Genomic DNA, 12069 nt, shown 5'->3' on the forward strand with positions numbered 1-12069 from the left:
TCTCTAGCCCAATCACCAAAGCCTAATAGAAAGTCCCAAATCAAGGCCCAAACAAAATTAGGGTTTTCACATAAAATGACAATTAGGGTTAAGTGTTCTTAGTTAACCCATTAAGGACTTAATCCATTAATTCCAATAATATTTCCTTAAGTTAATTGCAAAGGATTATTAATTACTATTTTAAGTCTAATAAACAATTCTAGTACGGGTCCCGATCCATTCCAAAACTCACATTTCTATAATCAGGGTTTTCTAAACCCTAATTAGGGTTTCCAACCCAATCATGTGCCAATTAGTCAAATGGTTAGGCTTTTAAGTCAATTAGGGTTTCATTGGATCAAGTAGGGTTAAACAAGCCGGGTACCGCCCACTACCACCTCGGGGAGTGGTGGTCAACGGCGGCTCACGACGGCGTCCACCACCTCGTGGTGGTGGTGGTTATGATTCTAGTCCAAAACATGTCCAAGCAATTCAATTAAAAATCAAATCACACATAAATGAACATCGCCACCCAACATGGCGACTGGTGGCGGCAAAAGGCAGCAGCCACCACCTCACGGTGGTGGTGGTGGCGGTTTCCTTGATTAATGCAACCAAAAATCCAATTATACAACATAATATCCCAAAATAAACACACACACAACTACCCTTGTGGCAGTAGGCGGTGGTCGGTGGTGCTAGCCACCACCTCACGGTGGTGGTGGTTCTGGCTCTCTTGTGATGTTTGACCAAGCAACACACGTCAACCATGCTAGAGCACGCAATATACACGAGCAGAAATACATGCCACGCCTGAACATCAATCTTGGAGGAGGAAGATGATGGCAGTGGGTGGAACAGCTGGCAACAGTAGCGCTAACCACTAGCGTTAATGGTGTAAACACTCGGCGGTTACTGGTGGTGCGATTGACGGCGGAACAGAAGAGGAAGAATGGGTAATTATGGCGGGGAGGTGGCTGTTATCCGCCACCTTAGACAACAACAAGTGGCCGTTGTTAAGTCGATCTTTCACTACCCGGATGAATATTAGCTTCATAGTTCGTGGTTTTTCCAGTCAACAAAATAGCGGCGTGTTCGGTGGTCATTGCGTGATACCGGCGATGTGAATGACATCGAACATAAGAAGAAAGATGAAGTGTAATGCCTGATTCCTGGTATGTATTTAATTATAATTTATGTATTTTTGTAGAGCTACTCGACGAGTTGGGAGCCCCAGACTCGTCGAGTAGAAACGAGATTGGACGTGGGGTTTTAAGCAGTCTACTCGACACGTTGAGAGCCCTCAACTCGGCAAGTAGGCATGCCAGAATGAATCCCTAATTTCGGGGTTTTGCACCCTATTTAAGCATCATAATCCTCACCCCTCAGCTTCATCTCCATGTCCCAAACCGTAATCCACGAAACCCTAGTGCTTTGCTTGAGGCTGTGAGCCATTTTGAGTGATCTTTGTGTGTTTTTGAAGCTTGCGGAAGAAGAGAAAGCTAGAGGGCTCAAGAGGGAGAGAGTAAATCCAGAAAGTACACATCATTTGCTACATTTTCGGGTAAGCAAGTCCCAACCTTTTTCAATGGTTTCTTTGATCTCTTCTTTTCATCTTTATGAGGGTTTTGGTCAAAGTATGCTAGCATGTGAAGAATGGACACCCCAAGTGAGTATTCATCTAAATCTAGAATCTTGAAGGACTATTATGGCATAAAGGTGAAAACTTTATGCCATAGGAGTCCCCATGCAAGCCATAGAGTGTTATTTTGGCCCTTTTTTAGCCCAAAAGGTCATGCATGGAAGTAAAGTCTGAGAGTTTACATGTTTATTTGGTATCTAGGACTTAGATCTCGGTTTTCATGCTTTAAGTAGGAGTAATAAGGCTTTTGGACAAAGATCTATGTCCTAAGGAACAAGGGTTTTAGCTAAACCCATTAAGATGGGTGATTAGCTTGTAAAGTTGGAAGCTTTACCCCTAAAAGGGGCATTTCCAGTGTATAGACAAAGTTTGGACTTTGGATCTAAGAGTAGAGGCTTAATCTGGTAAGATGGCCCAAACAGACAGAGGAACTCGTCGAGTCCATAAGGGAACTCGATGAGTTGGGTCGTGTTGTCCCGTTTCAGTTTAAGATAGAACTCAACGAGTCTGTGAAGGGACTCGATGAGTTGATTCGCTAAATTGTGACTATGAGTAGCCCAAAAGAACTCGACGAGTTGGGGGGACGACTCGGCGTGTTGGGTCGTGATTTCAGGATTGTTGTGTTAAAGAACTTGGCGAGTTGATAGGTTGACTCGGTGAGTTGGTCATCCCAGAATGTTGACTTTGACTAGAATGTTGACTTTAATAGGCGTAAAATGGTCATTTTACTCTTAGAAGCATTATCAATTTTTGACTAAGTGCTTATTGTGATGATGATAGCCAGGGAGTCGATTAGAGCAACCATCAGAGATTCCTCACACGAGATTTCAGCAGTCAGCTTGAGAGGTGGGTTTTCCTCCAGTAGGAACAGGTCTAAGGCACCAATGCCGACCTATTTATGTATGTTAGTGTATGCCAGACTTAGGTCTGATGTCGGGGATAGCCCGATGTAGATAATATGTTTCTGGACATCGGTCCGTTGTCAGGGCAAGCCCGAGGAAGGATTTGTATGCTTGATGTCTTTGTGATTCTTGCATGTGTTTGTTTATATGTTCCGGAATTTGGTCCGTTGTCGGGGCAAGCCCAAGGAATGTTTAGTTATATGTTCCGGACTTCGGTCCGATGCCGGGGCAAGACCGAGGATGGATTTAGCTTATATGTTTATGTTATGTGTTTATGTTATATGCTTGTTCATATGTGATATGTATACCAGACTTTGGTCCGATGTCGGGTGGGGACCGATTATAACACCGTAAATTTCAAGACAAAATTTTCATTTAAAATAATCATTTTAATCTTAGAACACTTGTTTAAAATCTCATTCATAATTGAATTACAAAACATAGCTTCATTTTCACTTGCATAGAAAACCAGGATCCTCCAAATATGACTCTTTCTCTGGTGTGTACAATCAAGCCGGTGCCGTCCCGTGATACTGAAAGAAACCTGAAAACAACATAACACAAAACACTGTAAGCACGAAGCTTAGTGAGTTCCCCAAAATACCACATCAAACATATTAGCCACTCGAGGCTACAACTCTGTGGGTCCGTGCACCCATACTCTGTGAACCCTCAGGTTCTAACTCTGTAAACAAGCATAGCATAAATCACATAGAAGAATGCAGTGCAACACATAACATACATAGCATACAAATACTCTATCATATAACTCTGGTTACCTACTCAAGGTAAAGTATAGTGAGAAGACTCACCTCGCGTGTCTCGATATCTCACAACCCTGGGAATCCCTCGTGCCTGATTCTCCGAGCTCTAATCCTCCTATAACATTATATGTCCCTAGTTAACACTTTATATCTCTAATGTTGACTATCCCTAAGAAGTCAACACAGGTCCACTCTGGTCAACGGTCAACGGTCAACGGTCAACTTTAACCGGACTCGGCGAGCGCTAGGGCGACTCGGCGAGTCTAGACGTCCTCCCCAATTCTCTAAGATTCCCTTTCTACACGTCGAGTATCTCCCCTGACTCGACGAGTTCCTCCTGGAAGAATCGCGGGGCCACCCCGACTCAACTCGCCGAGTCTGAAGAACAACTCGGCGAGTCCCAGTTCGACTCAGACCACCTGTTAACCCTCTCTAACTCGCCCTGACTCACCGATCCAACCCATAACCCGGACAGGACCATTCTAAGGCAATCTTCAAGCTACTCGCCGAGTCTGTTCATCAGACTCGGCGAGTCCATGCCATGCAACCGCTCAAACTACTTTCTAAGGTCAGATCTGCTCCGGCAATTCATAGGTCTGGCCTTCCTAGACTGGTTCATCACGTAAAGTCCTTATTTCGGTGCTCATAATACACCCCATGACTCATAATTGACGTTTTGACCTAAGGCATAAGGATTCCAATCCAAAACCTCCATTGATTCCCGAAAAACTCAGGCATGGGACACTCTGGACTTCCAAGGGTCCCAATATAGGGTTCCAATCGTTTGGGGGACTAAGGAAACACTCGATCTAGCCACAAAAGGGTTCAATAAACCCTAAATCCATATGCACATCAACATAGAAGGGAACAACTCGAAAATATTACCTGAATAACGTTGCTCTGTGTCCCCAACCCTCAGAATATGGCTTCTCCTGTTGTTCCCTTAACCAAGCCTCCTCCTCCTTGCAAAATAACACTTCCAAGATCAATAATGGTCTTCTACCTTGCTCCAGATGCTCACAATCGAATTAGGGTTTCACTCAAAGGACTAGGGTGAATAATGACGGCCATAAGGCCCCTTATATATGCCCCAAACCTGGGAAGTTAGGGTTTCGCTAAACAGCGCGGACTCGCCGAGTCCAGTCGCGAACCCGCGACCAGGTCCGCGATCCTACTCGGCGAGTCTGAGCTCCAACTCGCCGAGTCCCCTCTTAAAACACCCAAAATCATAAATATAACAATACCTGGAATTCCGGGCTGTTACACCGATGTTGGACTTCGGTCCGATACCGGGCGGGACCTGATGCCGGATTCGGTCCGATGTCAGGCGGGGCCCAATATAGTGGGCATGGCCCAATGTATGGAATTATGTGTGTGTATGGTATGTGGTAGTTTGGGGAGACTCACTAAGCTCCGTGCTTACAGTTTTCATTTATGGTTTCAGGTACTTCCGGTAGCAAGGGGAAGAGCTTGGGATTCAGCCTGGGATGTTTAGACTCTGAAATTTGGCACATGATTTTGATACAGTATTTTATTATGATGATTTGAGATACATTACTTATGTTTTTATGATATGACAAATGGTATTTATGGTTTTCATAAATAACGAAATTTTGGAACCGTATTTTTGGGATGTTTCATGAAGACTGAGGCGCATCCGAGCATAGCAGCACACAACTACGACGTCGGTCTTCGGTGTTCTTGGCTTCATTGGCGGCAACTGTGGTGGCATAGTGGCGGCGCCAGCCGGACGGAAAAATGCGGTTGGCAGCTGGAGAATCACCTTCTAGGGTTATGGTTTGGAGAAAGGTGACGGCTTTATACCCGCTTATATGAGACCTTTGTTCACAATTACACTCTCAGCCCCTCCTTCGCTCTTTCTTTCAAATTAAATCCAAATATTACCATCCAACCCTTAGCATTCGAAAATCCTTTCAATTTAAGTCTAATATTTACCAAGCACCTCCTGACTTCTGAAAATCTTTACAAAATAAATCCCAGAATTACACTTTACCCCCCTAAAATCCAAATCATCACATTTGGCTCCCCAAAATCAACATCTCGCTAAGTATTATGAAATTTTAGAGATACCATAAAATAATATAAAATATAAATTTACATCTTGGGGTTTTAGAATTTAGTATTTATTTACTTATTTCAAACGGAATGTTACATTATATAGAGCCCAAAGAACACAAAAATACTGAAACAAATTTTGAGTGAGAAAGATAAAGAGAAAATTAAATCTGATACTGTACAAAAAATTGACTCATTGTACACTAAGTTAAGTTAGAAAATACTCTTGATGTTGAAAATGTATCTGAATTTGATGATGAAAGTGACATGAGCGAAATCTTCATGGAGGATGAGAATGATTGCTCAGAATTTGTAAAAGGTGAACCTGAACCAAAGAAAAATTTGATTTCTGAAAATTCTGTTGAGTATGCTCATATTTCTGAAAATTAAGGTTCAAAGGTTTTTAAAGAAAAGGAAATAGTTTTTCCGAAAGTTCAGGTTTTTTCAACTTCTAGACTGAACAAGAAACAAACCTTAGAATTATCGTCCCTCGTAGAAGAAGACAATGTTGATGGATGCGACGAATACTTTTGGTCTTCTCCCATTGACAATGCAGATGAAACCAATGGTCTTTTTGAAATGACCTCTTAGAAAACGAAGGGAAGATATGTGGCAGAACCACTGAATAAGGTTAACTCAAGCTACAAAAAAGGCAGTCCGAGTGGAACCAAAAATGTTCCAAATGATATGTCATCCGAACAGACTAAAACTCCTGTTAGAAAAGCTAAATCTAGGGCTAGTGTTCATAAGTCAGCAGAGGAATTTGTTTCCAAGAAATGCCAACGAAATGCTAGATATAGGAAAAATCTGAAAGAAAGAAAGTATTTCTGGAAATCTAAGAATTCCAACTTTGTTAATCAAGAAAGATCTGTAAATCAGCATGCATATGTCTCTTTAAATCCGAATCCTAAAAGAATTTCAAAATCACATTCTTCTTCATAGATTTCAAAACCAAATTTTTCTCAAAAATCATCATTTTCAAAACAAATGAAGTTATTGGAAAAGAAGAAACCTAGTTTTTCTCCAAAAATAGATATTTCAAAACCTGTCAATACTTTGAAAGATGTTAAGGGCAAAGAAAAAGTTGTTACAGAATCTAAAACTCCTTTACAAAAGTCAAAATCACACTTGAAAATGGGGCAAAAGAAGATTGAGAAAAAGGTTTCCAATTAACAAATTAACGCTAAACAAAGAAAAATCTCTTTCAAATAAATTTTTTTTAAAGATAACAGGATCATTTTTTTCAAAATCACAAAATGAGAGAATTCCACACTAATAAAGTGATCTTACTTGGTTGATGAAGCAATAACTTTTCCTGTTTCTGTGAAAGCCTCATGATAACTGAAACAACTTTGGGTTCTTAAATCTCTCTGATTTTGCAGGTAATTTTGACGAACAGTTTGACTCCGAATGGTATATTGATAGTGACTGTTCGCGTCACATGACGGGAAGGAGAGAAGCATTGATAGAATTCATATCGTTGAGGTATGAAGGACTAGTAAAGTATGGAAATAATTCACTCGGGTAAATCAAAGGATACAACATGATTATGAATGGGGAATTCTCTATTCGAAAGGTTGCCTATGTAGAAGGCTTGCAACACAACCTCATAAGTGTATCTCAATTGGTTGTTGGTAATGGTCTGAAAGTTTCGTTTGATGATGAGGGATTGGAAATTATCGAAAAGCAGTCCAAGAAAATGCTTCTGAAATCTAACAGGAAAGGAAAAATGTATCCGTTGAATCTGAATCCTATTAAAGGAAAGCCTGCCATATGCCTTCTTACAAAAACATCTATAGATGAAAGTTGGTTATGGTATCGAAGGCTCTCGCATCTCAACTTTAAGGACCTGAACAAACTCGTACTTGGCGACCATGTATGAGGACTTCCACTTCTGAAGTTTGAAAAGGAACATCTTTGTGCATCCTAGGAACTTGGAAAGCAGAGTAGAAAGAGTCATTCAACAATCATCAACACCAAAGTGATTGAGCCACTTGAACTATTGCATATAGATCTTTGTGGTCCATCAGCCATTAAGAGCATTAGTGGTAAAAAATACATATTAGTAATTGTTGATGATTTTTCAAGATTCACCTGGGTTTATTTTCTTAAACAAAAATCTAAATCCACTTCTAAGCTTATGGACTTTATCAAACAGATCAAACTTCAACTAAAAAGTAGTCCGGAATGTTCGCAGTGATAATGGTTCGGAGTTCAAAAAGCATGTGTTTGGATATTTCTTGACTGAAAAAGGAGTTGTTCATAGCTTCTCAACACCTTACACTCCTCAACAGAACGGAGTCATTGTAAGACGAAACCGATCTCTATGCGAAGCTGCAAGGACCATGTTATCCTTTACGAACTTGCCATTATACTTTTGGGCAGAGGCAACTGGAACAACTTGATTTAGTCAGAATCGATCACTCCTAAATATGCGATTTTCCATCACTCATACGAGATTCTAAAGAAGTGAAAACCTAATGTCAAGTTCTTTCAAGTATTTGGTTCCAGGTGTTTTATCTTGAACTCTAAGGAGCAACAGACGAAATTTGATGTGAAGGCTGACGATGGAATCTTCCTGGGGTACTCTTTGACTTTTAAGGCATAACGTGTTCTCAACAAGAAATCCAAAAGGATTGAAGAAACCTAGTATGTCACGTTCGACGATAACTATTTAACGAAGTATCAGACTTCTGAACGTCAATATGAGGAGATCTTTCCCATGACAAATCCGATGACGATTCATCTATCAAACCTCTACAAAGAATTCATGAACCTGCTTGATGAACCAGAAAAGGTGATCTCTTCGAAATCAAAAGCAACAGATAAAAAGGAAGATGAACTTAAAAAGATTATTGATGATGTTGTGAAGGATATTGGAAATGAACCACTTATTCTGAAGGACTCTGAGAATCTATCTTCACCACAAGCTACGAATGCTTCATTTTAGGGGGAGGAATTAACTCCTCCAGTCAACCATGAAAGTTCAATCCAGGGGGAGCATCCTATTCCCATTAGTGAGCAACCTCTATCATTCGAAGGGGAGAATGAGAATGATAATAATGATTCAGATGCTCAGTCAGAACTTGAGGATGTGAATGTAGAATTGGATCCATCCTATGATCCAAACTATCCTCCTCTGATCAAATGGACCAAGGATCATCCTAAAAATCAAGTAATTAGAGAAGCATATTCAGGAGTTCTTACGAGAGCACAAAAAAAGTTGAAGCAGGCTGCATTATTCTCCAAGATGGAATTTTGCATGTTCAATTTGTTTTTCTCCAAGATTTAGCCTAAAAATGTTAAGATTGCTCTTGATCATTTTGATTGGGTGCAAGCAATGCGAGAAGAGCTCAATGAGTTTGAGAGTAACAAGGTTTGGAGATTAATTCCAACTATGAAGGATGTATCAGTTGTAGGACTAAAATGGGTGTTTCGAAATAAGCTTGACAAAGAAGGTATTGAAATAAGAAACAAAGCTCGCTTGGTTGTGAAGGGGTATTGTCAAGAGGAAGGGATAGACTGCAAAGAAACTTTCGCACCAGTATCACGGTTGGAGTCAGTTCGCATCTTCCTGACATATGCAGCCTATAAGTACTTTGAATTCTATCAAATGGACGTTAAGTGTGCTTTTCTGAATGGGGAACTAGAAGAAACAGTTTATGTGGAACAACCACCTACGTTCGTAAAAAAGAAATATCCAAACCACTGTTATATTCTGGATAAGGTTGTGTATGGTCTGAAGCAAGCTCCACGAGCTTGGTATGAAACTCTAACTCGATTTTAAGACAATCTAAGTTTAAACAAGGCTCGGTCAACCCAAACTTCTTCCGCAAGAAAGATGGTGACCATCTGATGATTGTCCAAATATACGTTGATGATATGATTTTCGGATATACTAATCCAAGATTAATTTCTAAATTTCAAAAATTAATGGAAACTAAGTTTGAGATGAGCTCAATAGGTCCGATTAACTTTGTCCTTGGATTGAATATTAGATAGAGTCAAGAGGGAATATTCATCAATCAGGAAGCTTAGACAAAGACGTTACTGTCCAAGTTTGGGATGGTGGTAGATTCGAAGGTAAAGGTTCCTGTGGCATTCGGAATGAAGCTTACGCCGTTATTGGACAAATCGACTGCTGATATGACTCTCTATCAACAAATGATAAGATCATTAATGTATCTAACAACAAGTCGTCTAGACATTATGTTTTCGGTATGCTATTGTGCCAGGTTTCAAGAAAATCCTCTCAAACCCCACATGACTACAGTTAAGAATATCCTTAGATATATGAAACAAACCACTTCGATCGGAATTTGGTACTCTTCCAGCTCAGGGTCCTTTGTGCAAGCATTATCTGACGCTGATCTTGGCGGTTGTGGTCTTGATTGAAAAAGTACTACTGGGGGATGTCAATTTCTTGATGGCAAACTTGTAAGTTGGCAGTCAAAGTCATTATATTATTCGGTATGCTATCAGGATCGATGACATATTTTCCTGATTATCACATCCTCCCCCGTTGAAGGAAACATCTTCCTGAAATTTAACTTGTGCTATTAGATATAGAGGTACTTATTGGGAGGATCTTAGTGGTTTTAGCACTTTTGTATTCATCCCTATAGCTTAGCTTTTATAGAAGAACTTTTTCTTCATGAGTTTTGTTTTTGCAATGAGGTTTGGAATTGCTTTGGATTCTATTGCTTATCTCTAATCTATTAGATACGTCCTGACTAGTGAGGGGTTATTTCGAGAGGTAGTTGAAAATTCCTTTCTTACTTGTAATTCTTCACTTTGTGATGTAGATAATATTGTTCTTTTAGCCTATCTTTTTATAGTTTCTTGTTATCCATGTTTTTCATTTGCGAGAAGTTTCATTTTACACCAATAGAAAATCTAAATTTCTATTGCTTAACTATGCTATGGTTTCTTTGAACCTCTATCTTTTTGTTTTGCGATCTTGTTGCTTCTTTTTCAGGAATTCTTATGAGTTTACTTTGATTCGTGAGAGAACGTGTAAGCTATATTCTCTAGATTGTCACTAGTTCCTTTGTCTTTTGTATAGTGTCTTAAATGGTTCACACTAGATAGGTTGGTTTTCCTAAAAGGTTACCTATGTTTATGTTACTTTTGGATACTTGACTTATTTCATTTACCCTTAGCTTTGGTAAAGTTGTTCATAGTTCTCTTTTCAACAAAACCACGGAAGGGTTTTTGAAAAGAAATGGGAATGTTGTGGATTTCCTTAACCTAGCGGCTTGTTGTGAATTTCATATTTTGTGTTGTTTCGAAATGACTAATTCAAAATACTTCTTGTATAAGTCTACGGATAGTTTCTTTTGGATGCTTGCGTTTGTAGTAGTTACTGTGTGAGTTAGACTTCTATGATTCCCAGTTGTGTGGCCCATCATGCCATAGTTTTTACAACTTAGTTTTCTACACAATTTTGTACAATGGTATAGGTATGGATTGTGAAGTGGGAGTTTCCCTTATGGGTTACAATGTGGCTTGCCCTAATTAGCACGTTTTATTATAAAAGTATATGGCCTTCCTACCCTAGGAAGTGTTGGGTTGAGTCTTTGGAGTTCTAGTGTGTTCCCCAAATTCCTGATTTTCTAATTTCTATCACTCCAAGCTAAGTGGTGTGGATATTTATACTATTTTTGACATGCATTAGGAAATTTAATCTTCTTATAATAAGGTAATGAGGTTCTTGTCCTATTTATGGAATTGTGCCTTTGGGGTAGAGTTTTACTATCATCATGTTCTTCATAACCTCTAACAGATTGAGTATGTAGTATCTATTCCTAAGGTTTTGACATTAGCATTCTATTAATTAGGTGATACACTACATGTCGTGAGTTTAAACTAACTGTTCTTAGCACAGTTGTGGGTCTATAGTATTGTTTCTAGTTCTTTTACCTAGTGGTCTAGGCTAGCTAATTCCTTATCTATGTAGAAGGATCCTAGCTTGCTGCTCATGAACTCCTGACAGGTACTTCTTTGTTGGTTGTCATCATGACATCGACATCTTCCTTTTTTGTTGACTCTGAAATTCCTTGCGATGCTAGTGACTTGTTTTCTTCTTCTTTCCTTGTTGTTGGTCAGTTTTTTTACTAGAGCTGGCCTTTGTGTTATCATTATATCATCTAGGGATGGTATGTATGTTGTTCCTACTAGTAATTCTTTTATTAGCTTCTTACTTATCTTGATTGACGGTTTTTGATTTTACTTCTAGGTAGTGTTTGTATTAGTCTAATTCCTTAGCATCCTGTCTGCTTATCTGTTTCTAGGAAGGTTTGTTGATTTATGTTGCTTTTATTCTTGATATTTGGTTATTGCTTTGCTTGAAGTTTATTCTAGTTTATAGCTTTTTGGTGCATCTAGAGCTTATTTATTCAGAGTAATGAGTGCTCTAGATAAAATTTTCTAGGGTTTTAAGTTGAAATGAGAATGTAAAATACTTCAACGTTTAAAAATGAAAATTTGAAATTTTTGGGGAATCACGTCGTGCATGCGAGTGCGTCGTGCTTATTGGTCCAGGCATATAAAATGTGTGATGGTCCCCCCATTATCAACATGCACCTTTGTAAGTCCCTAATCTGCCTGTGTATCAATCAGATCCGTTTGATGGTGCAGAATCCCAATCAAACGGATGATGCCAGATCACAATAAGAAGAGAAGGAGAAGAAGAATATTAAGAATC

General features: G+C 39.4%; 1 protein-coding gene across 1 annotated transcript; it reads left to right on the forward strand.

Annotated features, from left to right (window-relative positions):
- The first annotated feature begins 8703 nt into the window (after positions 1-8703).
- Positions 8704-9508, forward strand: LOC145050033 (putative mitochondrial protein AtMg00820). The gene is made up of 2 exons (XM_078998351.1): positions 8704-8907; positions 9362-9508. The coding sequence occupies exons 1-2, from the start codon at positions 8704-8706 to the stop codon at positions 9506-9508; spliced, it is 351 nt and encodes a 116-aa protein (XP_078854477.1).
- Positions 9509-12069: the final 2561 nt, after the last annotated feature.

This window comes from Lactuca serriola, chromosome 5, assembly GCF_051521515.1.
Source record: "Lactuca serriola cultivar US96UC23 chromosome 5, Lser_US96UC23_V15, whole genome shotgun sequence".
NCBI lineage: Eukaryota > Viridiplantae > Streptophyta > Magnoliopsida > Asterales > Asteraceae > Lactuca > Lactuca serriola.